We start from the raw sequence: 25,616 nt of genomic DNA, 5'->3' as shown, positions 1-25,616 counted from the left end.
GCCAGTCAGCCATTTGAGCACGGGCAAGGGAGATTGGTCCAAAGCAATATAGTTCACCGAAGCAGAGGCACGCATTCAGGGGCAGGCCCAGAGCTTCAGCAACGCATCCATGAAGGCTCTCATGGGCCTCCATCCGTGGGTATCACAGCAACTCCTGGTGCTTGTGGACGCCTGGACAATGCATCTGCATCTACATTGCTTCTCCTGATCGGTATTGAATGCCCACCCATCTTTGCCCTGTAGCATCCAGTTTAGCACTTGTTAATACATAAGTCAGTGGGTTGTTGTCTGTCCACACCTGGAACTGAGCACCATACAAGTAGTCTCGAAATTTCTCAGTGATGGCCCATTTCAAGGCCAAGAACTCCAGCTTGTGAGTGGGATAGCGTGTTTCACTATCAGACAGTCCTCGGCTGGCAATTCCACCTCCTGGTACAGTACTGCTCCCAGACCCTCCAAACTGGCATCAGTATGCAGGATGAATGGCTTGCTTGGGTCAGCAAAGACAGGACAGGGGCATGAGTTAGGCAAGTAATGATTTCTCGAAAAGCCCTTTCACATCTCTCATTCCTGCACAGAAGGCCCTTTATTCTTGGTCTTAGATTTGTTCTTGCTGGACTGATATCCCTGGTAAGATCATTGAGGGTTTTACAATTGTAGCATAGTTTTAAGTCTTGAGTTCTCTGTAGTTGCTTGACGTGGCCATGTAGTGAGTGCTTCTATTTTATCAGGATCAGTACACACACCCTCTTGGGACACATGTGGCCCCACATACTTCACCGAGGTCCTGCAGAACTGGCATTTGTCAATTGAAAGCTTTAAACCATAATCCTCCAACCTATCAAGCACTTTAAGAAGTCTTTCTTCATGCTCTTCCAAGGTTCTTCCAAACACAATCAAGTCATCCAAATAAACTAACACTTGCAGTAAATTCATGTCTCCCACAACTTTCTCCATAAGACGCTGAAATGTGGCAGGTGCTCCAGAAATCCAACTGATAAAACCCTAATGGGCAGATGAAGGCTGTCTTTTCCTTATCTTCTTCACCCAGAGGAAGATCCAACACAGAGAACCACTGGCTTCCCAGCAAACAGTCTAAAGCATCTTGGACTCGAGGCATTGTGTACTGGTCAACCACAGTCAATACACATCCGGATTTTCCCATTCTTTACGGACCACCACAATGGGTGAGGCGTGGACTCTGTAATGATGCCATTTGCAGCCAGCTCTTGAAGATGTTGTCGCACATCTTCCATCTCGAGAGAGCAAGCCTCCTAGATCTCTCTCTGAAAGGTCGGGAGTCATGTAGTCTGATGTTGTGCTCTACTCCTTTTGCACATCCCACATCCCACTCATGCAGTGAACACCTGGGCCTTTTTCAAAAGTTTCCTCCTCAGGCGATCTTTCCACTCCTCCGACAATGGTGAATCTCCAAAGTCAAACTTTGCTGGGTCTATTGTTGGAACTTGAGTCTCGCACTGGGGTTTCACAATTGATTCAGGCTCGAAGAGGTCTGCTATCTTTTGTCCTTGCTTCACAACAACATCTCGACTTGTTTCATTAGCAATCAGTATAGTCACCTTTTCCTGGGCTTCAGCAGGTAGGGTTATGACTCCATTGGGGACCAGCACTCCTTCGAGCTCTCCTTCAACTGGCTGCTCTATCATTGCTAATGCCCCTTTACTGCCTTTCAGCCTGGTACTCATGACAAGCACCTCTTGCTCTGTCCTTGCAGGTACTACTTTGTGCCCATGTACTTCAGTGCCCCAATTGGTAGCTCAGATGTCTCCTTTTAGCACTCTCAATCTTCCTATAGGCTTCAGCACAAAGCGTATGGATCATCAGGGTACTCAGGTACTGGTCCCCAGCCAAGCACCTTGAAGAGACTGGAGTTGGTCCCTATCAGCACAGACACATCAGAGGTCCCTAGGGTCAGGGCATATTAAGGCAGCTGTGTCTACCTCTTCCCTTACCCCAGCAACCTCCTCTGGGAATTCAAGGTGCACTATGACATACCCTTGATAGGGTATTCATCCATGCTGAGGCCACACAGACCAATGCCAGTCAGTGGCTGTATAGGCAGGTGCCTAAGCATCTGTTGGTAGAATGACTGAAATATAATAGTCACTTGAGATCCAGTGTCATTCAATCCTCACCATGACCTCTGCTCGAGGCCCTATCAGTCCTGCAGGGATCCCAGCTGGACGGTCTCTTCTGGGAATCTTCAAATCCTGTAGGCCTAGGTGGTCTCCGTTCCCAGACCTTCTGACAGCTACTGGGTCTCTCCCAACTGATCCTCAGCTTTTCATATACTAAGGAGGGTTCTCTTCCTTATGGCAGTTAGCAGCACTGTGCCCATCCTGACCACGTGCGATAGTGGCTCTAGATATTGACTTCTCCATTGTCACAGTCTGAGGCTCCTTATTCCTGGAAATCTTAGCTCGGTCAATGGTGCTTTGCAGCTCAGCTATCCGCAGGACCTGCATTTGTTGGGCAAGTTCCTCTGTGGTGCTTACCATCAGTACACTGGCCATTTGCAGTGGCGTTGTGCTGGCTGGTTCCAATGTTTGGGCTTCCCAACACTCGCTGGCAGCCTGCCTTTCTTCCTCTTCCTGACCTCCTTTATCAGCTGGGAGTAACTGGGGGGATGATCCTGCCGTTCTCTTAGTCGGAGATGAAGTAGAATCGGGTTCTGATACTGAGTCCCTCTTACAACTTGAGCCAGTCTGGTCTGATCCATCTGCTCAGCAGTCACTGCTCCCCTCATAACAGCTCTTTGAAGCAGTCTCTCCAGCCTCTGTATATAGGCTGAAATTTTCTCACCCCTTTCCTGTCGGGAATCAAGGAATTTACAGTAACTGTCTTCAGGGCTCTCTACGCTCCCAAAGGTATTATCAAGGGCCTCCAGGCAGTCCTTCACACTGACCTCAGGGTCAATGAGCTTCAGACATCTAATGCTGGGCCACTAAGGCTCTCTATTAGACACCTGCAGCATTTCAGTGGTATGCTCCAACCAGGGTTCAAACTCCTCTTCCCCAGCAAATAACCTAACTTACGACAAGAGTTTGACGTAGCATAGGCCAACACAATCTTTTCCAATATATGCCCCAGTGCTTGTGCCCAATCATTGGCTGAAGCTGCCGTCCCTGAGCTAGAAGCTGCAGGACTGGGGCCCAACAAACCCGACATATTAGCCATTATACAAACAGTAATTCCCTCAAAATATAAAGACAATTGTTTCCCAATACAGTGGAACACTCAACAGGTGCTTAAAAATGTAACCCTTCTGCCCCTCTGAGTTGGCAGCAACAAGGTTCAGTATCCAGGGTTCCGTTTCAATAACACAACCCAGTGACCTGGGACGCAAAATCCTTTTAATAAAGGAGGAACAAACCAGAAGCAATCCAAGTACATTTGGCACTGTCCTTAGGGTCTTAAGTCCAATCACCCCAAAGTCCAACAACCCAAAGTCTCAGTCTCTGGTCAGTGCCACCCCAGAGTTCAAAAGTTTATCTGCAGAGTTCCCTCCCAGGTGGAAATGGGGTGGAGTTCTGCTGCAGCCTTCACCAGGACTGGCTCCACACCACCAGCTGTGCCGCTCCTTCAGCAGACCCGTGAACCACGTCAGCCATCCCAAACCGCTCCACACTGCTCACTGTTCCATGGGCTGCTCCAACGTGCTGCAGACTGCTCCACTCTGCCAGCTGCTTGGTGATAGATCTTCAGGCTCTCCTACTACTTAACACAGCACTCAGTGATTTCCGCTCAGTAAACTTAGTTCTTTTAGTGACTTCAGCTCTTAGTGATTTCAACATGTAGTAGGAGAGCCCCAGTGCCACATGGCCCAATGTGAATTCAGGTCAGCAACCTCTAGATAGACTCCTAAAGGATTCAAAATTAGCTCTGCTCTTTAACAGTGGAGAGAGGAGGAAGTGCAATTGGTGTTCCAGGCCCTCAAAGGGGCCCATACCATCAGGTACACACACCAGTCCCCACCCTCTCTCTCTTCACTGGGTTTTGGAACCCATGTCCAAGTACTATTTAATGTAGGTTGAGTCATTTTTGTCATAAAGCAGTCTCATAGTTCCTCATTCACATAATTAAGGTAACAGCCCCTTTTTTTCCTTCCTGCCCCAATAACAAAGAAATTGGGGATTCCACAGTGTGAAAATAACCATCCCATGCTGCTGTGTGTTATGCTAAGTGGAGTGGGTTTTCCAATGCAAATGCACATTCCTAAAATTCCTTTGCCCACTCCTCATAATGTACCACCAGATGTCAGGGTAGATCTCATCCTGACTCTGCTTACACAAGGATACGTAGCCAAGCCATTGAGGGGGGCTAGATGAAGAGTATTGCACATCGGTGGTTCAAATCTAGCCCAGGTGACTCTTACAATCTGATGGCTGGTGGCCTGCTGAATAAAATGTGTTTGGTGGGTCTCAGCCCAACCTCCAGCTTCTTACATCACACAATCTCCCCACCATCGTTGGCCACTAATTGGCAACATTCTGTTGTCAGCCCTCCTGGCAGCGGGCATATCCGCCTGTAGGGGTAGGGCTGTACAGCGAGTGAAGGTGTCATGCCAGCACTTGTGCTAGCTCTAAGCTAGCTAGTAGTGTAACGAAGTAGAACGGTGAAGACATGGTGGCATGGGCTTCCAAGTCGGCTAGCAACCCGAGTGCATACCCAAGCGCCCCGGTCAGCTTGTGCTGGGGCAGGTAGCCGAGTACAAGCCCTTGCCACTGTGTCTTCACTACTCTTGTCACTGTGGGTTTCAGGGTGGCCTGCCCCTTTAAGGGCCAGGAGGCCTTGGGCCAGCCCACCTGTTCACTTAACCCCACCTGTGCTGTAATTTGCTGCCTCCCAGCCAGAGGGGGTGGGTCTGGTGGGGTCAGGTGGGGTGATAGGCTGAGGAACACCTGGGTCTGGTAAAAAGGGCTGAGGGTGCAATCAGAGAGAGGGAGGTGCTACAGGAAGCAGGTTGGGGTCATGCAGGAGGCCCTGAGGTAATGCCTGAAGGCAGGTTTCTGGGGGGAAGCTGCTAGAGTCCTGTGGGATCAGAGACAATAGGAACCTGCTTCCAGGCAGAGCAAGCCCTGAGAGGCAGCGTTCAGCTGAAAGAGCAGCGAACGCAGCAGGGCCTGGCAGTAGGGGTGAAAAGCCTGGAACTCCGGGCAGTGGTCAAGTGTGAGAGGGACTACAGAGAAGGCAGACTGGGAGCCAGCACTCCATAGCCGAGCCAAGAGAGGCCTGAGCTGGCAAGGCAGACTGATGAGTAGCCCAAGAGGAGGAGGCAAATCTTCTCTTTGTTGTGGCTCTTAACTGGACAATTGCTACCCGGGAAGGGGATATCTTTGCTCAGTGAGGAGGCTGGAGAGTCCTGCTACATTCCCTGACATTGACCTTGTGGGGAAGGAGGAGGGGACCCACCTCAGAAGAAACTGAGGTAGGAAGCACCTGCTGTGCCATGTTTGACCAGAAGAGGGGGCGATGGGGCAGCCAAATCCAGTGGCACCGTGCTAGCTAGATTAAAGCTTAGCTGTGCTACAATCCTACACTTTCCATATAGCTACAACCTTTGTTTGTAAGGAGCCGTGTAAACTTCCAGCCCCACATATACAGTGATAACATTGTTGGCATAAAAGCCAAGGAATGGAGGCACGTTGGCAGGGCAGTGTGTGGGTGAGCAACTTGCACTAGTACAGAAAAAGAACATCAGGCTCCAGGGATCAGCACCCAAGGCCCTGTCATCACATTAAATAGTGGTCGAAACAAGAGGAGATTCATACAGAGTGAATCTCAGCCATGATCATGCCTGGACTTGCAGTCACTGCACTACCAGGATCTAGACCATTGCCCTGGAAAGAACCTTAGGGTTCCTTGGGGTAAATGATGCCATGTGCTGCCAATTCTATTCCATTCTAACCGAGCAATTTCCTCCTGCTAATCTCCTCAGCTACCTCTGAGCATAGATGGATTTGATGTAATGTCTCTGCACCAGGCCAGATGAAACCGCGAGTCAGCAAGAGGTTCAGAGAAGAAGGGATGTTGGTTTCAGAAGGTTGTGTGATCCTAGGCTCTCTGGTCTTGTAACCTAGATCTTCTGCCAGCAAACTGACCCTTGTCCTGAATCTTTGTTTCCAGTGGCTTTACGTGTGGGAACTTTTAGCTGTGTTCTTCAACAGCAGCCAGTATAAGAACCTGTGACTTCTTATCTGGAGTGAAACATGGCTTCCAATGACAAAGTGTGTTCTGGGGGAGGAGATGTAGTGTATGTGTAGAGTGTGTACAAGTAGACTGTGTGATACAGGTGAGCGATGGACTGTTTTTGTGGCCAATGCGTGTACATGGGCAGGGATGGATTTAGGGGCAGGTGATTGCCTGGAGTGCCGGGCTTGGGGGGCACTGGGCTCGGAGTGCTGTTTTTGTTGTTAGCGACAAAGGGGAGAGAGAATGTTTGTTTGAAGTAAAATGTTTCAGGTATTCTGTATGTGGATTCATTTTGCACTAACCTCCTAGAATGTTCTGGACCTTTGTAGAATCTTGTGGAACCTTCCAGACTTTGAGAACTACATTTTCCTTCATCCTCCTAGAATGTTGTCAGCCATGCCCTCGTGGGTATGTAAGGGGAGGGGGGCATTGCCAGTCAGTCAGTGAGATATAAGAATGAACTGAAGTGAACTGAGAGCCCAGCTGCGATATTGTGAAGTTTATATGCATTGTGTGATATTCACAAGTTTAACAAATGCGGGGGAGGGGGGTGGCTGAAGACGCTCCTCGCCTGGGGCACCATTTGGTCTTGGGTCGGCCCTGTACGTGTGTGATCTGTATGAGTGTGAGTGAGCTCTGTATGTACAGCCGGTGTGTGTGTGTAATATTTGAGTATATATGTCTATGCATGGGAGTGGAAGTATGCAGAAGCTATGAATGGGTATGTCCGGTTGCACAGGGGAGGTGTGTGATATGATTCTCTCTGTGTATGGAGGAAGTTTACACAGCTGTATATATGGGGTATGTGTGTGATATGCATGGGTGTGATACGTCTGTGTAGATGGGGAAGATGTCATACATGAGTGTCTACTGTCAATCTGTACACACGACCGACCTGCTGCACAATCTGGCCTGCTAGGCCATGTCTTCTGCTGACGAGTTCAAGACTAGAATAGCAGGATTATTGCAGAGTTCTAGGGCTAGAGTTAGAGGGGCAATTGTGGTCCACATTAAGGTGCATTAGCAGAGTGTACGGGAATAACAAGCGGGCTGCCTGTCCGGAGGGAGGTGTGTTGGCTGTTCTGTGCGGGGAAACTGAGATGCACTACAACTGCCTGACACCAGTGCTTTGACTGCAGGACTCTCCTGCATGAAAATGCGCTCCCCCATTTGGAAAGAAACACGGTGGCTGCCTGCTGCTGCCCTGCGATGGGGATTGAGAAGGCTCTGATAATATGGAGAAAAGAAACTGCACCGAGGAGCTGATATTTTTTGTCTGAGAAGTAGCAGCTACCGTGTGTGTGTGTGTGTGTTCAGTGAGTACAGCTCACATTGTAATGCTCCTCTCTGCTCTGGATCAGATGGGTAGAAGAAAGCACCTGACCAATGTGCAGTAAGAGGAGATAAGTATGTCTTAGGGAGCAGGTAATCAACCCCAGCTGCCTGTCTTTCTCTAGGTAGTAGGGTGATGTCTGTCTGTCTGGAGGGGGGATGCTTTCAAGCTGCTCTTGAAAGTCAATTTTTTTCCCTCTCCAGCCTTAACTCCCTTCTCAGGCCAGCTGTCCTACCCAGACAAAGAGGGTTGGGGGCTGCCCCCTCTGGTGCCTGTCAATACTATTCCTGTGTCAGCCACCGGAGCTGCTAGAGAGTCTGGGCATGAGGACACTGAGGGACGGGAATGACTCTGCTGCACTGCCAGCCCCCGCTGGCCTAGGACTGAAGACCTGGCTTGAATCCTGGATTCTGGCTCCCCTACCCTGCGAGGCAATGCTGTGCGGCTTCCAGAGGCTGTGACCCTGATTCTCCACTGCTTTGCTCCTTGTGTTGTCACTTATGCCTGTCAAAGTGGGTGTGATATGCTACCAGCTCAGAATCTTCTGCTCGCAGAATCCTCCGCTCGCTTTGCCCAGGGTTAAGTGACTGCACAAGGTTCAGGGCCAAGGCGAATCCGCTCAGTAGGCTTAGATCAAGGTAACAGAATGCCCATCGCAAAGATACAAACACAGCTGGGGAGGGAGTCTAGTGGCGATAGCACAAAATCAACTCCTGGGTTCTGTTTTCAGCTCTGCAAATCTCGTCGTGTGACCTTGGCTAAGTCACGGCACCGCTCTGTGCCTCAGTTTCCCCATCTGTAAAATGGGGATGATGCTCACTTTCCTCAGGTGTGGTTGCGAGGCTTATAAAGGTTGTTTAGAGGCTAGGATGGAAATTTCTATAGAAGGGCAAAAAGTTTATTAATTGATTATTAGAATGATGCAAATCAAAGCAAACCCTCTGGTGTATCTAGTGGCATGCAGACAGTCTCTGCAATAAAACTAACAGCTAGATTTCACGAAGGACCCAGTTCTGAGTTCCTTGCATGCCCCAAATCCCCATTGGAGCCAAAACAATGCAGGATCCAGCTCAAAGGGCTGCAGATTAGAGCTACTGAGGAAAAGATACTTTTCCTGGTGAATATTTTTAGGGTTTTTTTTGAGGTGGGGGGAGTTAAGGAGGAACCCCCAACCCCATTTTTTTTTCAGCAACCAAATACAGAAAATTTTCCAGCTTTCCAAACCAAACAAGTTTTGGTTTTCAGTGTTTCAACAAAAGTCTGAAAAATGTAAGTGGAAATCTGGAAATGGCCAAAATTTCCATTTAATTAAAATGCCATTTTGTGTATTAAAAAAACAAAAAGTTGTGATGGAAACTTTCTGGCTGTAGCACAAGGGCTGATGAAATCTTTTCAACTTGCCTTGTAGGGTTCATTTCCCAAATACAGCGCTCAGGCCCCACCGCCCATACGTGAGATGTGCATCTTGAGTACCACTCACTCTGCGTGGGTCAGCTCTCCTGGATCCAATCCCATGGGCACTATGAATTCCTTGCCACCAGTCTGCTGATGCCAACGCCCAGGGCGAGAATCAGCCAAAGCTGTTTCAGTAATAAGGATTAGTTTTCAGGCCTGTTTAGTCACTGGAGCTGATTCCATGTGCATCATGGCAGAGGGCAGTTTCTGCCAGTCTGGTGCTGCTGTGAGGATAATTGACAACTTGGCTGGGCCTGGGCTGGTGCTGGGAGGTGGTTTGGGAGGCATGTTAGGGCTGATCTTGGGTATGACCTTGAAATGTCCTACTCGAGTGATGGATGAGGTGGGAACTTGGCTTATGGAAATAGAGTGAGGTAGCGAGGAGATGGGAAGGAGGCCAATGACGGCGGAGAGGGATGACAGAGGAACTGGGGTACCGATGTGAGGGCAGGTATATGGAATCTGTAAGTGTAAAACCTTGAGAGCCTTTCAACAGACGCTCTCTGCTCTGCTCTGCCGTCCCTGGTGGGACATGGGGATGGGAAGAGATGGGATTGATCCTATGACCGGCTCTCTATCGTGTCCCTGATGTGACACATCCACATGTATCCCTAGCACCTCAAACTCTAAACCTGGGGCACTTTCACCATCTACAGGCTGCAACTGGAAGTGCGCATACGTGATTGTACACTTGGAGAAAGGCCAGGTAGGTCAGTGCACTAGGTATTATTAAGTTTGTCTAACACTTCCCATTGCAAGATTTGATTGCTTATAGCTTTGCCAAAACTTAAGTGTTTAGGTATCTGCCTGAGGCTTTTTAAAATGATTCAGCTATTTCCAAGAATGAGGTTGGAGAAAAATACGGTGGTTGCCCATGTTAAAAATTCTGGCAACTTATTATTTCAACAGCTCTAGCACCACCATGCTTTGGAGCAGGGATTTGAAATTTGGCAGAGTGGTGGTGTCAGGGAGGTGCCTTTGCCATCCACATGGAAATCTGCCAAAACTTGGCCAAGTTTTAAGCCTTTGAAAAACTGCAGTTCAGACATTCAGTGGAGATTTAGGTCTTAGCAGCTAAAAATCACTGAAGATTTCATCCTCAGTGAACACACTCAGACTCTCTCAGCTCCTAGGGCTGCCCAGGCTTCACACATGTGATCCCTGCAGAGCAGCTGAGCATACACACACGGAGACTGAAGTAAGGCTTCCCAGACAACCTTATTTCTGACGTTTCCTGACTTCCGAGTGCTTGACTTCACAGCCTTCATAATGTTCTTTTACCAGTGTTTTGTGTGTGTGTTACATAGAATCAAGTCAAATCTGACCCAAAATGCAGATTTATTTTTTTTACAGAACCTGAGATCAATAGACACTTTTTCCTATTTAAATAAAATAAATGGGATATGAAAAATAACAATAGTGCTCCTATAGTGCATGACAGGTTTGAAGTTCTGTACAGGCATTAACTGATTAGACTCTTCCCCTGCCCTCTGTTTGGCTTGTCTATTTAGATAGTAAGCTCATTGGGGAAGGAACATCTACTGTGTTTACCTAGTGCTTAGTGCCTTGGGGCTGCTCTTGGTTGGCCCTTAGGCTCTACTGTAATAAACTCGCTTAGCAATCCTCACAGCAGCTCTGCCGCGTAGCTCTGGTAAGTGTTTCGGTCTCTTCTGTGCAGATAAAAATGTAAAGCACGGGAGGTCACAAGGTGAGCTAGTAGCAAAGACGGTATTAGGACTCGGGAATTCCTGATGCCTAGCCCTGTGCTCCCATTTCACCATACTCTGGTCCCTTGTGATTTGCAGCCTTGTGCTAGTGCCTGACAACCAGAAAGTGTGGCTGCCTAGCAATGAAAGTGAAACTGGCCAAAAGGTGCAAGCAGCAGGTGCACTGACAGCTGACTTCGATTTGGACAATTCTTTCCATACGAGCCATCTCTTGTTTTGTTGGTAATAACCCTTGTTTTTAGTGTATAATGATCTCAACAATGTCCCCTTTAGGGAATTTCAAGATGTTCAATGTATTACTTTGCATGAAGATAGAATCAGAGTTCTAAGGTGCCTTTCAGCATGGAAAAGAGAGAGGCTGTCTTCCTGCTATAGGCAGTCTGGGCTAGAAGCAGAACGTAATACAGTAGTCGCTGGAAGCGAGTGAGTGTGTGTGCACGAGCATGTGTGTGTCCATGTAGGCAGTCAAATTCCATCCACTGTGTGTTTGGTTTCAACGAAAAATTTGGAATGTTTTAAATAAGAATCATGGGGTCAAACATTGTGCAGGCACCATGGGCTGCTGGACAAGGTGCGGGAGTGGGAGTCCTGGGTTCTTTCCCCACCCTGCCCATTGCTGTGTGACCTCGCCATAGTGTCCTCATCTGTAAAATGGGGATAATGATCCTTCTTTTGAAAAGGAGTTTGGCATCTCTGCTGAAAAGCTAATCGCTACTGTCAGTGCTGGGCAGAGAGAGGGCTGGGGTTTCTTGAGGGCTGCCTCAAGTGGACAGATGTAGCTCTCAAAAAGTGTGCTGGTGTCAGACAGGGAGAGGACCCCCTAGTTAGGGACTGCACTACGGCTATCTCTGATGACTTTATTGCTGATGAAATCTGCACTATTAGGCAGAGTGAAGACTCTCACCCTTGCCCTGTACACCTTATTGCTGTTGGATTTCCCAGGCAGGTGGTTCTATGGCACATATTTTTTCTTGACTAGCTGCCAAATTGATTATTCCATCGTTTCTCTCTGCCCTCCTCTCTTCCGCCCCCCCCACAAAAAAACTCAAACTTCTTTGGAGAATCCTGTGGGCAGTAGTGACACCTGCTGGTGGAAGAAAGAAAAGGGCAGAGACCATGTCCTTTTGCTAAAGAATTGACTAAATTCTGCTGTCCTCTTAGCAGATGGGACACTAGGTGCGGAGGGCTCTGAGCTACTACAGAGAATTCTTTCCCAGGTGTCTGGCTGGTGGATCTCACCCACATGCTCAGGGTCTAACTGATCACCAGATTTGGGGTCAGGAAGGAATGTTCCCTCAGGTCAGATTGGCAGAGGTTCTTGGGGGTTTTCGCCTTTCTCTGCAGCATGGGCCACTTGCTGGTTTGAACTAGTGTAAATGGCTGAGTCTCTGTAACTTGAAGACTTTAAATCAAGATTTGAGGTCTTCAGTAACTCAGCCAGAGGTTACAGACCTATTGCAGGAGCAGTGGATGAGGTTCTGTGGCCTGCAATGTGCAAGAGGTCAGACTAGGTGACCATGATGGTCCCTTCTGGCCTTAAAGCCCATGAGGTGGGTTTGTTTTAAAGCAAATGGGCAATTTCACCCTTCACTCTCCAGACTTTAAAAACTTCACTCGTTTGTAGCTAACACTGTTGCGTTTGCAGGGTCTCCCATTCCTCTCCCACACAGGCCTCCTCACATCCCATCTGAAAGCTAGACAGAGACCAGGGCATGACTTGGGGAGAGGCACTGGCCTCGGTTTCAGGGGACCAAACTGTAATTCCTGCTTCGCTCCAGCTTTCATGAGACCTTGGACAAGTCCTAAGGGCCTGATTTCAGGGGACTGAGCATCTGCAACTCCAGCTGAAGCCAGTGGGAACTCAAGGTGCTCAGCACTTCTGCAGATCAAACATTCAGTTTCCCTAGGGCTCCCAGATGTGTGTTGGGGGTGGTGTTCAGATACTGCCATGATTGGGGGCGGGGAGCTATGTAAGGAGGTATGTGGAAGCCTTCAACTCCACTGACATGCACGGAGTTAAGTGAGAGAGTGAGGCGAGTAGGAACTGTCCATCCTGAGTAGGGATGGTTGTTGGCAGGTACTCAAATCCCTCCCAGCTGCTGTCTGGCTTCTCAATATGTCCAAGTCCCTCTGCTCATGAAGGATGGCAGGGTAGCACCAGGAAGCATTACTGTCGTCCTCCGGGAGTGGAGTGCATTTACGTGTTCAACCCTTCTGCATGCCTGGGAGACAACAGAGCAAGTGTGGGAGGCAGTGTGTTTAAAGATTAGATTGGTCAGTCATTTTGCTGTGAGAATATACCTACATACCTACACACACACACATTCTCACAGCAAAATGACTGACCAAGTATTATTTTATCAACTTCAATTGGTTAATAACAGAGCAAAAGCATCTGGATTGGTTAATAACATAGACTGATTAATAATTAAATCCCACAGTGTTTTAATATCATGTGCTGCAAAGAGACACATTCAAGAGAGAGTTGGGACTTGCGAGCCGCAGTCTGAGTATCTCTGTCCTAAACCCTTCAAACCTCTGACCGCGCTCAGGTTTAAAGCAGACTCGTTGCTTTCTATGCAAAGGGCTCTCGGCTGTGCCTGACTGCTGCCTTATCCTGGCATGACATGAGACCTCACCGGCTCCAAATGGCCTAAGAAAACCTGCAGGCAAGGAGAGCTTCTTGCATAAACTCAGCAATTATGCCCTGAACCAATTCCTAATCTCTGCCACATCAGCAGGGGCCTCAGGCATGAATTTTAGACAACAGGCCAAGTTCACCCCATGCTTGACCCAGTCAGTGGAGTTGCCCCAGGGATGAATTTGTCCATTCTGTGCCTCTTGAATTTGAGAGCTGAACTCACTGACCACTAGATGGCAGCAGATTGCTGATGGAAAAAGAAATGGTCCCTGGGAAGGATTTCACAGGTGTAAACATACACCACGAAACTGCTGGTGTTCAAGGTGCAGAGCATCAGGCTTGGAGAACGACACAGCAGTTTGGAAGCTGGCAAGCTCGTAGACCTTCTGTGCTAGATCTTCAAGGAGATCCACCTCCAAACTCTGCTTGCATCCGAAGAAGTGGGTATTCACCCACGAAAGCTCATGCTGCAAAACATCTGTTAGTCTATAAGGTGCCACAGGATTCTTTGCTGCTTCTCCAAACTCAAATGATAGACACTGAACTAGGTGACAATTAATAATAATGTAACAATTCATAACTAAGACTTAATTTGCCTATAGCTTCTTCCACATGTGGTGCTCAAAGCGCTCTGCAAACATTGTGAATTCAGACTCTCAATCCCACTGTGAGGCCTGTAATTAGTAATCTCCAGTTACAGACAGGGAAACTGAGGCACAACGCTGAATTAAATTTGTCTATTTAGTGTATGCTGTGCATCAGTGGGGCTAGAGCTCAGGTTACCTGACTTGGAGTCCTGTCATTTAACTAACACAAGGAGCAGCTCAGCCTGTTATACTGTGGGGCCAGATTTTTGAAGAACCTTATACCAGAAAAAGAGGAAAGGGAATCTAACTCCTTGTTTAAAAAAACAAACAAACAAAAAAAACAACAACTAGCTATTGTATTTGCCTCCATGGAGCAGTGAAGTTAGCAGGCTGATTTCAGGCTGTCAAGATGTATTTTCTGTTTGTTCTACGTGTATTGTGTGTTCATTTCATGCTCCCGGATTATAGAACTTCCTTTTGGGTCTCTGAATTGCTGCCTGGGGTCTGGAACTTCCAGAAAACTCTCTCCTGCTACAGAGAGTTTGGTTATTTATCAGAGTTCTTGATCCTCCTGTTCCTAGAGAGGACCAGGGTAGGTTTGTAGGAGGAACAGTGCTTTCTGAATAAACTATCCTGCCCTTCCCTAAATGCTCACCAGTCCAACACACATCAGCCAGGAGATAGAATTGAAGCCTGATGCGTAGAGAAGAGAGAGGTTATTTCTATGTATGACCAACTGGAAAAGTGTGTGTTGTGGCTGGTCCACTAGAGGATAACAGTTTACTACTGCTACCAGCCAACAAAATTGCTTCTTTAGCTTAAGTGGTAGAGGTCGGTGGGGCAGTGCTGGAGGTCCCAAGTGCAGACATTAGGGTGATCAGATAGCAAGTGTGAAAAATCAGGACACTTTCCCTCCTGGGGTTGGGGTATAGCTTTGTATATAAGACAAAGTCCTTAATATCAGGATGTCTGGTCACCCTCGCAGACACTGCTGATGACCCATGCCAGGGGTGGAGGTTTTATATGCTGTCTTTCATACTCCGAGGTAATACTCGGCCTTGATGTAAACGTGATTTTCTTTGATGCTGCAGGAATGTCAGGATTTCCTGAAAGGCACAAATGCTATTGCCCTCACACCCCTTCTCTGTTTTCTCTTCCAGGTTCTGTGTCTTGCTGGCTTGACTGTTGTCATGAAGTTTCCTTCCCCCCACCCATTTCTGTTTATCCCCCTTCAGATGTCCCAGATGGTCAAACACAGCTGTCTGGGCAGGTTTTGCAGCAGCTGTGATGGGCAAAGATGGAAGGCATCTGCCTAGTCTTTCTGGATAGCTGGGTCCCTCAAACCCCTCGTGAGCAGTAGGGCAGGTATGCTGGATGTAACTACTCTTGGGCTCCAGTAGGACGCTGGGGATGGTCTCTAGATAGAACTAACTGAATTGTTTGTTAGGAAAAGTTGTTATTTATCTGGCAGATTTAGCTCCTTTTCCAGCTTGCAAATGGTCTGGGGGCAGACCATGATATTTACAGCTCTGTTTGTCATATAAAAGTGTTTGCCACATACATTAAAGCCAGTGGATCATTGGCCATGTATGTGCCGCAAACATCCCTTTGAGCTGTGTGATTGGGCATCAGAGTCATGCGGGGTCGTTTCTGTTCCATGATTGGATGAACTGTTTTGGCTCCAAAACTAATTTTATTTTTGTTATGAAATCAATATTATTTTGCAATTAATCGGCTCTTGGCAACGGGCCTGGAATTTGCTCTCTGCAGACGTTGGTTGTGTGAATGAAGCCTGGCTTGCATGGATGCTTGTGGGAAACGGGGACACGTGTGAATGCGGCTGAATCAAAATGTGGTTCTGAAGTCTCAAAAGCAGACGTGACTCATTGCTCCTGCTACTCGCCCAGCTCTCAGGCAGGGGAGGCGAGAGGGCTGTTTGCGTTGGCCGCTCTCGCTAGAGGGGGTTGCAAGTCTGCTACGCGTGTAACACCAGACTACAGGGAAGAAAAGGCACATTCCACCACCCCAGCTTTCCATGAAATCTGGGCTTTCTTGCAGGCAAAACTTCTGGATTCCCAAGACTCATAGCTGTGAAAGATGGAAAGTCAGACCCCAGCCAGCCCGCCCCCAGCTAACCAAGTATTGTGCCCTACGGGGCATTTTCAAAATGTCTGGTCTGGTCTAGTTTTTAAAATGCCAAGGCCATAATTTGCCTACTAAAGCTGCCCCTGCTCCGAGGGGTCGAAGGATGGTGCTCCATGGGCTCCTTTACGCCAATTTGCAGGACTAAAGCGACCACAGGGACTGTGAAGGACCTATGCTGGGGAGACACCCAAGGCAGGGGAGTCCCCAGCAGGGAAAGGGTCAGGGGAGCTGGCCCTAGGTCGCATCCCAGCACAGGGGGCATATTGGGGTGTTCTTTGGAGGGGAGAGGGGTGGCCTGTGCATTGGAGTCATGTTCAGTGGCCTGCACTCCTAGGCACTATGTTAATATCAACACACACTAATTCCTCCGCCTCGGCTGTCAGCCAGACCAGCCCTTGCTGCAGATCTGAAGGGACGAAGGAGGCCCAGATGTAGCACACAGCTCCAGCACAGGGGTGCACGCAGGGCTGACGGGGGGTGGTGGTGGGGGAAGCCGGTGCAAATTACTGGGGCCCAGCGGTCCGGAAGGGGGCCCAGGGCCTGGGTTCCCTGGCTTCGTCGCCCCGGTTTAGCTGGTCCGCCCTTGCGGGGGGGCCTGAAAATTTTTTTTCACAGGGGCCCGAACCAGCTCTCAGCGGTCCTGGGTGCACGCCCAGAGCAAGGGCGGATGCCAACACTGGAGCTGAGCTCGGTGGGGCTCAGCTCCCAGCAGCCAGGTGACGGTGTCCAGCCCACAGCACCCCCCAGCCCAACTGGCCCCCGGGACTAGGGAGAGGGAGGCCGGCCCTGCTGCTGCCCAGCTTGGTGGCACCAGGATTTGAGCTGCAGGGCACAGCCCCAGCGCTACCAGCCCTCGTCTCTTCCCCACCGTGAGCCTCCCCCTCTCCCCTCCCCTCCCGGCGCTGATTCCCAGCCCGGCCCCTCTCTTCCCACCCGCCCTCTGCTCCGCCCCGCTCCCAGCTCCGCTCCCCGGCCGCTCCCCACTGCTGCGGCCGCTGCCTCCGGCCATGCGCCCCCTCGGTGCTGCGCTGCTGCGCTGCGCCCTGCTCCTGCTGCTGAGGGGCTGCCCCGGGCAGGAGGAGGAAGGGGGGAGCCCAGCCGGGCAGCAGCAGGAGCTGCCCACCGTGGTGATCGCCATCCTGGCCCGCAACTCCGAGCACTCGCTGCCCCATTACCTGGGGGCCTTGGAGCGCCTGGACTACCCCAAGGGGCGCATCTCTATCTGGTAAGGGCTGCTCGGCTCCCCGGGGAGGGCAAGAAGCCGGGGGTGCCCCCTCTCCCCAGAGGGGCCCTAGGGCTGGGGTTAGTGCCAGGGCGAGGAAGGGCAGCAGGGATATGGGGCTGCAGGGGGATGTGCCCGTGCAGGATGGGGGCCATCTCACTGCTGTCCCCTTAGCGGGGGCACTGCCAGGGCTGGGGAACCCCTCCCTCCCTCCCTCCCCGACTTAAAGGGATGCTGGGCAGTGGGGCAGCAGCGGGGCTGGTGCCTGAGTTATGGGCTGGACACTCTTCCATCCTACCCGAGGGGGGATGTTCTCCCCCTGCTCCTGGAGGTTAATACCCCCCTCACCCCCCGTGCATACTGTGAGATACGGGTGTCTGGAGCTGGGCGCCTCATCCCATCTGCTCTCACTGCCCCTCACAGCTACTGCAGACGTATTCGACAGCCTCTCACATGAGCTTGTAGGAACTATTACCTCGGGAGCATAATCATTGTAAAGAGCATCTTTACCATATGTGCACGTCTGCTAGAGATCCAGATGTGCAGTCTGCTGGCCAGCAATCCAGGCTGCAGCAAGAGCTGGGCCACTCTTCTATTGGTACCTTTTTTCCATCTCGGATACTTACGGTTTTCCCTGTGGCTTGACTCCATGTGTTTGGAATTCCCAGCACCCAGCCCAGACTAACAGATGGGTGTGAGAGGAGACTCCAGTCCCAGCTGCTCCCAGCAGGAGGTGCTGTAGAGTGGGTGCAAGCACGTTGGTCCTGGGGGAGCTGAGCTCTCCCATTACAAGCCACAGCCTTGTGTTCGGATCTCGATGTGCTGGGATGAATGGGGTCTCGGGCCTTGTGAAGTGTCAGACCTTGGGTGGGGGTGGAGGGGAGTATTTGAGGGAGGAGATGTTGTCCTTCAGCTGTGATCAGGACCCTGGGAGCAAAGACGCATCTCTGCCCGGTGTTGCTGGCAGGGGCTGAGGCTGGCATTTCCAAAAAGCTGGTTTTTAAAAAAATGTTTCACTTGCATGAGAAAGTATGTGAGAGGAAAGGCTAGAGGAGAGCAGCATGGATGAGAAGAGGGTGAGGGGGAGTCATTGGCTGGTCCGCTCAGCTCTGCCCTGCTCACTCCCACTATGTCTGTGCCCTGCCTGTCCAACCCCAGCCTGTGCTAGGCGGCGATACACGACATTCGTCGCTTTCCCCCACCTCGGTTGGAACAGGACTCGCCACTGAATCCGGGCCCCGTCCTGGGGCTGTGGATGTTGTCATGGGCATGGCGGGGCTGAAAACAGAACTGGGAAAGGAGGCCGTAGGCAGTGTGCATCCCACGGCCCTGCCCAGAGCAATGGGAAGAAGTAAAGGAGGAGAATGGCTAATTACCAGTTGGGAAGAGCCTGGTCTGAAGACAAATGAGCCCTTGTGTTTGGTGGCCGCCCAGGCCCGGGCAGGGCAGTGTGGGGGCCTCTTTAATGCTAGTCAGCGAGTCTGCAGTTTGGAAGGAATTATCCCTTCACGTTCCCTCTCCCAATAGCAGATTGCTTAAAATTACATGTTAATTCTCCAAAAGATTCCCGCCTGCTGCCTTTGCTGGTGCCAGCATAGCCGGGAGGTATTTATAGCACAGGAGCCAGCGTTCATGCCTGGGTTGCTCGTGTCTCCTTTTAAAGGAATCGCAGCGGCTCTAGGGTGGAAGCAGAGTTCACACGGAGGTTTAAGCTTGTCTATGCCTGGATAGGAACATTCTGGGCTAAATTTATTCCTGAGGCCCATACAGTTACACCAGTGATTAATTTGGCCTGTCTGGTCCATATTAGAAAACTGGTAAATCAATCTATTGCCTTGCGCTTACAGAGGTGGCAAAATCCCCATTTGACAGGTGGGGAGACTGAGGCACGCAGAGGGTAAATGACTTGTCCACAGAGCTGGGATTAGAACCCAGGAGTTCTGATCCTTACCTCCTTGCACTAGCCATTAGACAACACTCGATGCAGAAACAGGATGTTCTGGGACAAGCGGCACTGATATCTTTGTGACAACGGAGAGCAGGGAACCAGTTTCACACTCAGAATGTCTCTGCAGAGCGTTGTTGGCATGCTGTCAGGCTGCCAGTAAGGGTGGTCAGGCTTGGCAGCTGCCAGAGGGCAGTTCCTGGTGTGGTCCTGCCCCTTAATATTCCGCAGTCCCAGTCAGTCTCATGCTGCCACTGCTCATGAATCCAGGTGGTGATCCCAGCCAGTTCCATGGAATTCTCCCACTCAGCCGAGAGCACTTTAGGAAGAACCTGCTTTTCTACGGATAAGAACATCCAAGCTGGGAATGGTGATGGGATGGACCACTTGATGATTATCTGTTCTGTTCATTCCCTTTGGGGTACCTGGCATTAGCCACCGTCAAAAGACAGGATACTGGGCTAGATGGATCTTTGATCTGACCCAGTTTGGCCGTTCTTATGTTCTTATCCACTTACATCAGATGGAATTAAAAAATTGGATTTAAACCCTCATGCTTCAGGGCATGAATCAACTGTACTCTGACAGGGGTCAGGAAGAAACTTCCCCTGCAGGTAGGTTATTCCATAATTGTCCACTGTGGGCTTACATGCACCTTCTCCTGAAGCATCTAGCACTTGGCACTATTGGAACCAGGACTTTGGACTGCATAGACCATTAGTTCTCAACCTTTCTAGACCACTGTACCCCTGAAGCTCAAGCCCCTCTGCCTGGGGCTGAAGCATGTAACTTAGCTTCACAGTGCACCCTGTGGCATAGGGCCCGGGCAATTGCCATGCTTGCCACCCCTAATACCGGCCCTGCGCTTATGACCCCCTCCCCCCTGAGGCTCATGACCCCCAGGTTGAGAACCACTGATCTAGATGAGTTGACATACCCCCTGAAAGACCTCTGCATACCCCCAGTGGTGCACGTTCTCCTGATTGAGAACCACGGAGATAGACCATTGGTCTGATTCAGTCTGGTAGTTCTTCTGCACTATTAGAGGCTTCTTCCTCATTTCTGCTTGTAAGGCCAGCCCTGTGCTTGAGACACTCAACTTCTTCATTCACGCACCCTCTGGAGACATGAGTCTTCTCAACTCCCTGGCATCCTTGTTTGTACAGCTCTCCACTGATGTCCAGATGTGTGGGCTTTGGAGGTCGGGAGGCATTTGGGGAGGGGGATCTCCCTGAGAGCTGCCACTGTGGCTTCCATTTGAGTTTCATAGGATTGTGTGGCTGGGTTTGGGGCTGGAGACTGGAAGGCACGTGCTGCAAGAAATGGGGCTGGGAGAAGGGGGAGAGCTAATGTCTTCTCTGCATTCTGATTTTTCAGGTGTGCAACGGACCACAATATCGACAACACAACCGAGATCCTGTGGGAATGGCTTACGGCCATGGAGAAACACTATCGCTACATTGAGTGGAAGTCAGTGGAGGAGCCCAGGTAAGGTGTATGGTCACCCTAGGCCCTGCTGTAGCAACGCGTCCTACCAGAGAGTGTTTTGTCCATTTCGTGTATAGGGAACAAGGGAGTCAGCTGGAGACGGAACGGAGCCAGAAGTTTCTGGGTCCCATCCCTGCACCAGCCTACCAGACCTCACCGCTGCATTTTTCTTACATGAAGCTTTGTGGTGTGCAGCTCCCGATTTGGGGCATAACAGTCTTTGCATGGAAGTGGGTCTAGCATCCTCTTCCACCCTGTGGCGGTTCTGATCCAGTTTAGGACAGGGTGCATGGATATTCTCCTCCAGGTGGGATGGGGATGGCTTTCGCCCAGCACCTTCACTGGTATCAGCCCTTTGGTGGCACCCTGAAGAAGGGGTCTGAGGTTACCTGCCCATTGGCATTGTGGCGGTCTGCCCACTGCTCGGCTGGTCGGCGGCTCTCTGTGCCCCATCCTGTTCTGATCCACCCAAACCTGCCATGCCCAGTTCTGTTCTCTCCTGTCTTGTCCTGCTCTTGCCTGGAGCTGACTGCACAGAGATTCCCCCAGGAGCGAGAGGCCCCTATGCACGGATGGAGCGAGAGGCCCTGCACACGGATGGAGACAGGGAGAGTCTGTTTCCTACAGTCTCCTTGCTGGGAGTGTGTGGGCTGCGGTAGCTGACTGTGGCCTGACCCAATCCTGAGCCTGTTAGTGAGTCAGTTTCATGTTTCTTCCCTCCCGGCCTGGGGCTGTTCAGGCAGCACTGATCCACCCTGCACATGCTTGGGCTGCTTGTGGGATGGACAGGCTGGGCAGACATAGGGCTGTGCAAGCTGAATGGCTCCTCAGCGAGGGATCCCTCCCCCTGCTGCCCCAGAGGGGCTCCACCCTAAGCAAACCCAGTCAAGATGAGCCCTTTGTTAGGTGATCCTGAGCTGATCCTGCCCTGGCCAAGCTCCTCAGCCATCCGGCATGCAGGCGCAGTGAGTTTGTGAGTTCACAGCCAAGGGCAGGTAATTAACTCCTTGTTTGCCTGATGCAGCTCTTACCCCGATGAACTTGGCCCCAAGCACTGGACAGACGAACGCTATGAACATGTCATGAGGCTCAAGCAGGAAGCTCTGAGCTTCGCCCGGGCCAAGGGGGCTGATTATCTCCTGGTAAGAGAACTCTGTAACTGGACCAACTGGGTCCACATCCTTCCGTTAGCACGGGAAGGATTTCAGCCCTCCCGCAAGGCCCAGCCTGGGGGAACGTGAGCTGCTTTCAGATGCGTTGAAAGCGGAGATGGGAAAGTTCTGTTGCGTCACTTTGCCCAGAGCAGGATAGTTCCTTGTGGCAGCTTCTCCGGGGGTGTATCCAGCCTACTTTGAAATGACCCCACTGTGGAAACCTGTCATCTTCCTAACTTAAGCTTTATGGCCCTGGTTCCTCTCTGTTTTGTTGTGGATGCTCCAGAGCCATCGCTCACAGATAACATCCAGGGCTGTCTGAGAGCCCCCTGCTGGGAAAATATCCTCCAAGGGTTTCACTTCCTGGCTGAGTGGTTGGAGGCTGAGGGTGCAGGAGAACCCAGGAGTTTCCCAGAGTGGCATGGAGCCGTGCCTGCCCCGAGCAGGCCGTTGCTGGGCAGGAGCTCTCCCTACGAGCTCGCCTACCTAGATGTGTTGTGATGAGCAGCCGCAGCCTCGCTTCAAGCGTATTGCTCCCGCTAAGCTGGCTGTGTTTCCACCACCAGCTCACCGATACAGACAGCATCCTGACCAACAATCGGACCCTGACGTTCCTGATCTCGCAGAACAAGTCTGTGATCGCCCCCATGCTGGACTCCCAGACATATTACTCCAACTTCTGGTGTGGGATAACCCCTCAGGTAAGCTGCCTGGGGCGGGCAGGGGGAATCCCCTGTGCCGGAGGATGTCCTGTTTGCTGTCACTCAGCATGGGTGCTGCTTCCAAGCAGTGGTGTGTGTTATTCTTGGGGGTGCCCCTGTCCTGCAGTTCCTGATGGACCTGGGGCAGGTATGGGACATCTTCTCCCTTAACCACAGGCAGAAAACATCTCCAGGCACCTAACTGTAAGGTTCCTGCCTGAGGAACCTTCCTCGAAGCACCACCTCTGCCCTTCTGGGCACCCCCTGCCATCCCAGAGTCACTCCTAAGATCTCGTAGCCAAGTCACCCAGTCAGTTCAGGCTGCAGCTTCCGCCGAGAAATTCCACTGGTGCCTTCTCAGCCGTGTACCAACCTGCCCATCACTCTTCCTTCATGTGAGCTCTGCTGTCTCCTAAAACCCCTGAGTGGCCTCTAACGTCGCCCCCTCTCTGCTGTGTGGGGTCCGGGCTCTGCTGCAAGCCCCGTCGTCCCGTTTAAGACCAGGGAGGAAACCTACAGGCCCCACCTGTCTGTGTTCAGCTGGACATGTGTGATTTGCTGGGTGTCTCTCTCCTTGGGGTAGAGGCTGGATGACGAGGATGGAGGGAAACTCTGAAGCATCTGAGAGTGGCATGGGGCCCGGCCTACTGCTGTCAGGGCATGGCTGTGAGGGAGCTCTCCATGCTGGAGCCCTGCCTGCTTACGGTGGGTGGGGGAGACGCGCTGGCTCCGGTCAGTGGGAATTACCCCACCCCTGTATTTCCCAGGGTTACTACCGCAGGACGGCAGACTATTTCCCCACCAAGAACCGCCAGCGCGTGGGCTGCTTCGCCGTCCCCATGGTGTACGCCACCTTCCTGCTTGACCTGCGAAAAGAGGGGACCTCTGAGCTCGCCTTCCACCCACCCCACCCCAACTACACCTGGCCCTTCGACGACATCATCGTCTTCGCCTACTCCTGCCAAGCAGCGGGTGAGGGCCAGAGGGAAGGGGCAGAGTGGGAGAGGACCCGCAGTGAGCTGTACTCGCTCCTTTCTGGGGGACCTCCTCAAGGCATCCCATGGCCAGGGGTCGAGGCCAGAGGACTGTGAAACTTGAATCCGTCCCCATGTAGATGTGGGATTGAAGGATGTAGAAAAGCAATGCATTTCCCAAGGGGCTGTCTCCTGCTCCGTGCTGGCCCTGCACGGCCCCTTTGCCCAAGGCAGGGTGGTGGGTGGAGGCGGGGGAGTGGGGATCTGGTTGGCACATTAGGAGGAGCCCAGGGCTTGTGCTTTGGGATGGAGCAACACGGGGAAGGCTGGTGTGCAGAGCTCTCAGCGAAGGGGTTGGGAGCAGGGGCGGGTGGCCTGGGCTTACTCTGGCTGCCGCTGCCTTGCAGGAGTCCAGATCTACGTGTGTAACCAGGAGCGGTTTGGTTACATCAATGTCCCGGTGAAGTCCCATCAGACGCTAGAGGACGAACGAATCAACTTTGTGCACCTCATCCTGGAAGCAATGGGTAAGGACTCAGGGACCCAGCCGCCGGCATGGGGGGAATGATGGGTGCTTCAGCTGGGGTCCTAGCCCTGGGGCGCAGATCAGCAGGTGCAGCTCCCCTGAAGTCAGTGGAGTTTCACCTGTTTGCACCATATGTTTGGGGTGCATTTGTCTGAGGAGTTGACAGGCAAAGCGTAAGCGTTTCCTGTCCCTCTTTGGCAAAGGCCCTTAGTGGACATGAGGGAAGTGTGCTGGGTCTCGGGTGGGCATCCGCGCTGTAAAGGGGCTCGCTGGCTTCCTTGCTGGGAGTCACAGCAGCAAAGCCTAAGGATTGAACGGGCCATGGAAAGTGGAAGACCCCAGCTCATCCATGAGGCACTGTGGTGGGGCGCGGGGTGGGGACGCAGCCTGTACCATTCTGGTAGCCTCCAAGCACTTGAGCCGTCTGAGCTGTGAGGCCAGCCCCAGCCCGCACTATCATCCTGGGGAGGGGGGAAGCTCCTGGCCCACACCCCCAGCTGTATCTGGTGAGGCAGTGACGCAGCTGAGGGTGTTTGCTTCTGTCTGTGCCCTTGGAGTGAGGGCTCTGGGCACAGTGACTCCATCTTAGCCACGTGCTCTGTCTCTTGCAGTGGATGGCCCCCCGATGTACCCCTCTGAGCACGTTTCCCTCAGCCCCAAGCACCTCGGTAAAATGGGCTTTGATGAGGTGAGCACCTGGCTGGAAGTGAGAGCGTGTTTCCCCTCCCTGCCCAACACAACTCCCTCATGGCAGCTACTGTCCCTCCACCTCCCTCTGGAGCCTGCCCCTGCTGGGCTGGCCAGCGGAGACGCTGCAGAGTGATGTGAAATCCCCCCGCCCAGCTAAGCGGGCTGCCTCCGTACCCCCTGCTGTGTGAAGGACACTCCAACCCATATTCCTTGTCTAGTAGCCTGTGGCTGCACCATTAAACCCCTATGTGAGGACACCAGGGAACAGTACGTTGAGGCCCAATGCAGAGTTGACTCACGGGAGAGGATGGGTGGCTGGTGAGGGAGGTCTGGCAGGAGCCCTGTCCCATGAGCAGAGACCCCACTGAGCTCCCATCTTGGGGAAAGATTCTGCTAATGCTTCAAAGAGGAGACAGCTGCTAAGGCCCTTCCTTCATCCCACTCATTGCCATGGAGTGGAGCTTGTTCCCCTCCGTGTGCCCAGCTGGGATAGAGCTTTGTCCGTCCTCTGTGTCCCAGGGTATCCCATTCCCTCAGTCACAATGGCCTGCCCACTGCTGAATGGAGGAACCCCAGTTAGACTATCCCCTGCTCTTGGCAGCTTCCCTTGGTGAGCGTGAGACTGTGCCCTTCTCTGGGTCTCTAGCCTGATGTTTCCTGGGCTGGAGTCATAGAATCATAGGACTGGAAGGGACCTCGAGAGATCAGCTAGTCCAGTCCTTTGCACTCATGGCAGGACTAAGTATTATCTAGACCATCCCTGACAGGTGTTTATCTACCTGCTCTTTAAAATCGCCAATGATGGAGATTCCACA

The 25,616-nt window shown here is 51.6% G+C and overlaps 1 protein-coding gene across 6 annotated transcripts in view; it reads left to right on the top strand.

Moving 5' to 3' along the window:
• CERCAM (cerebral endothelial cell adhesion molecule) overlaps positions 1–25,616 on the top strand; it is a 56,538-nt gene that overhangs the window by 22,091 nt on the left and 8,831 nt on the right. For 2 of the 6 annotated variants that reach the window (XM_039506726.1, XM_039506730.1), the window contains exons 2-7: positions 20,646–20,756; positions 21,781–21,898; positions 22,477–22,611; positions 23,379–23,583; positions 23,993–24,112; positions 24,723–24,799. In XM_039506726.1, coding sequence (XP_039362660.1) covers positions 20,646–20,756; positions 21,781–21,898; positions 22,477–22,611; positions 23,379–23,583; positions 23,993–24,112; positions 24,723–24,799 — 766 coding nt within the window. Of the gene's footprint in view, positions 1–4,979; positions 5,010–5,048; positions 5,450–15,123; positions 15,322–17,107; positions 17,327–20,645; positions 20,757–21,780; positions 21,899–22,476; positions 22,612–23,378; positions 23,584–23,992; positions 24,113–24,722; positions 24,800–25,616 lie in introns of those variants that run through there. The other 4 variants (XM_039506727.1, XM_039506729.1, XM_039506728.1 and 1 more) reach the window with 4 other exon arrangements.

Source organism: Mauremys reevesii, linkage group 19 (assembly GCF_016161935.1).
Source record: "Mauremys reevesii isolate NIE-2019 linkage group 19, ASM1616193v1, whole genome shotgun sequence".
Taxonomy (NCBI): Eukaryota; Metazoa; Chordata; order Testudines; family Geoemydidae; genus Mauremys; species Mauremys reevesii.
This window is presented reverse-complemented; position numbering and strand designations above follow the sequence as displayed.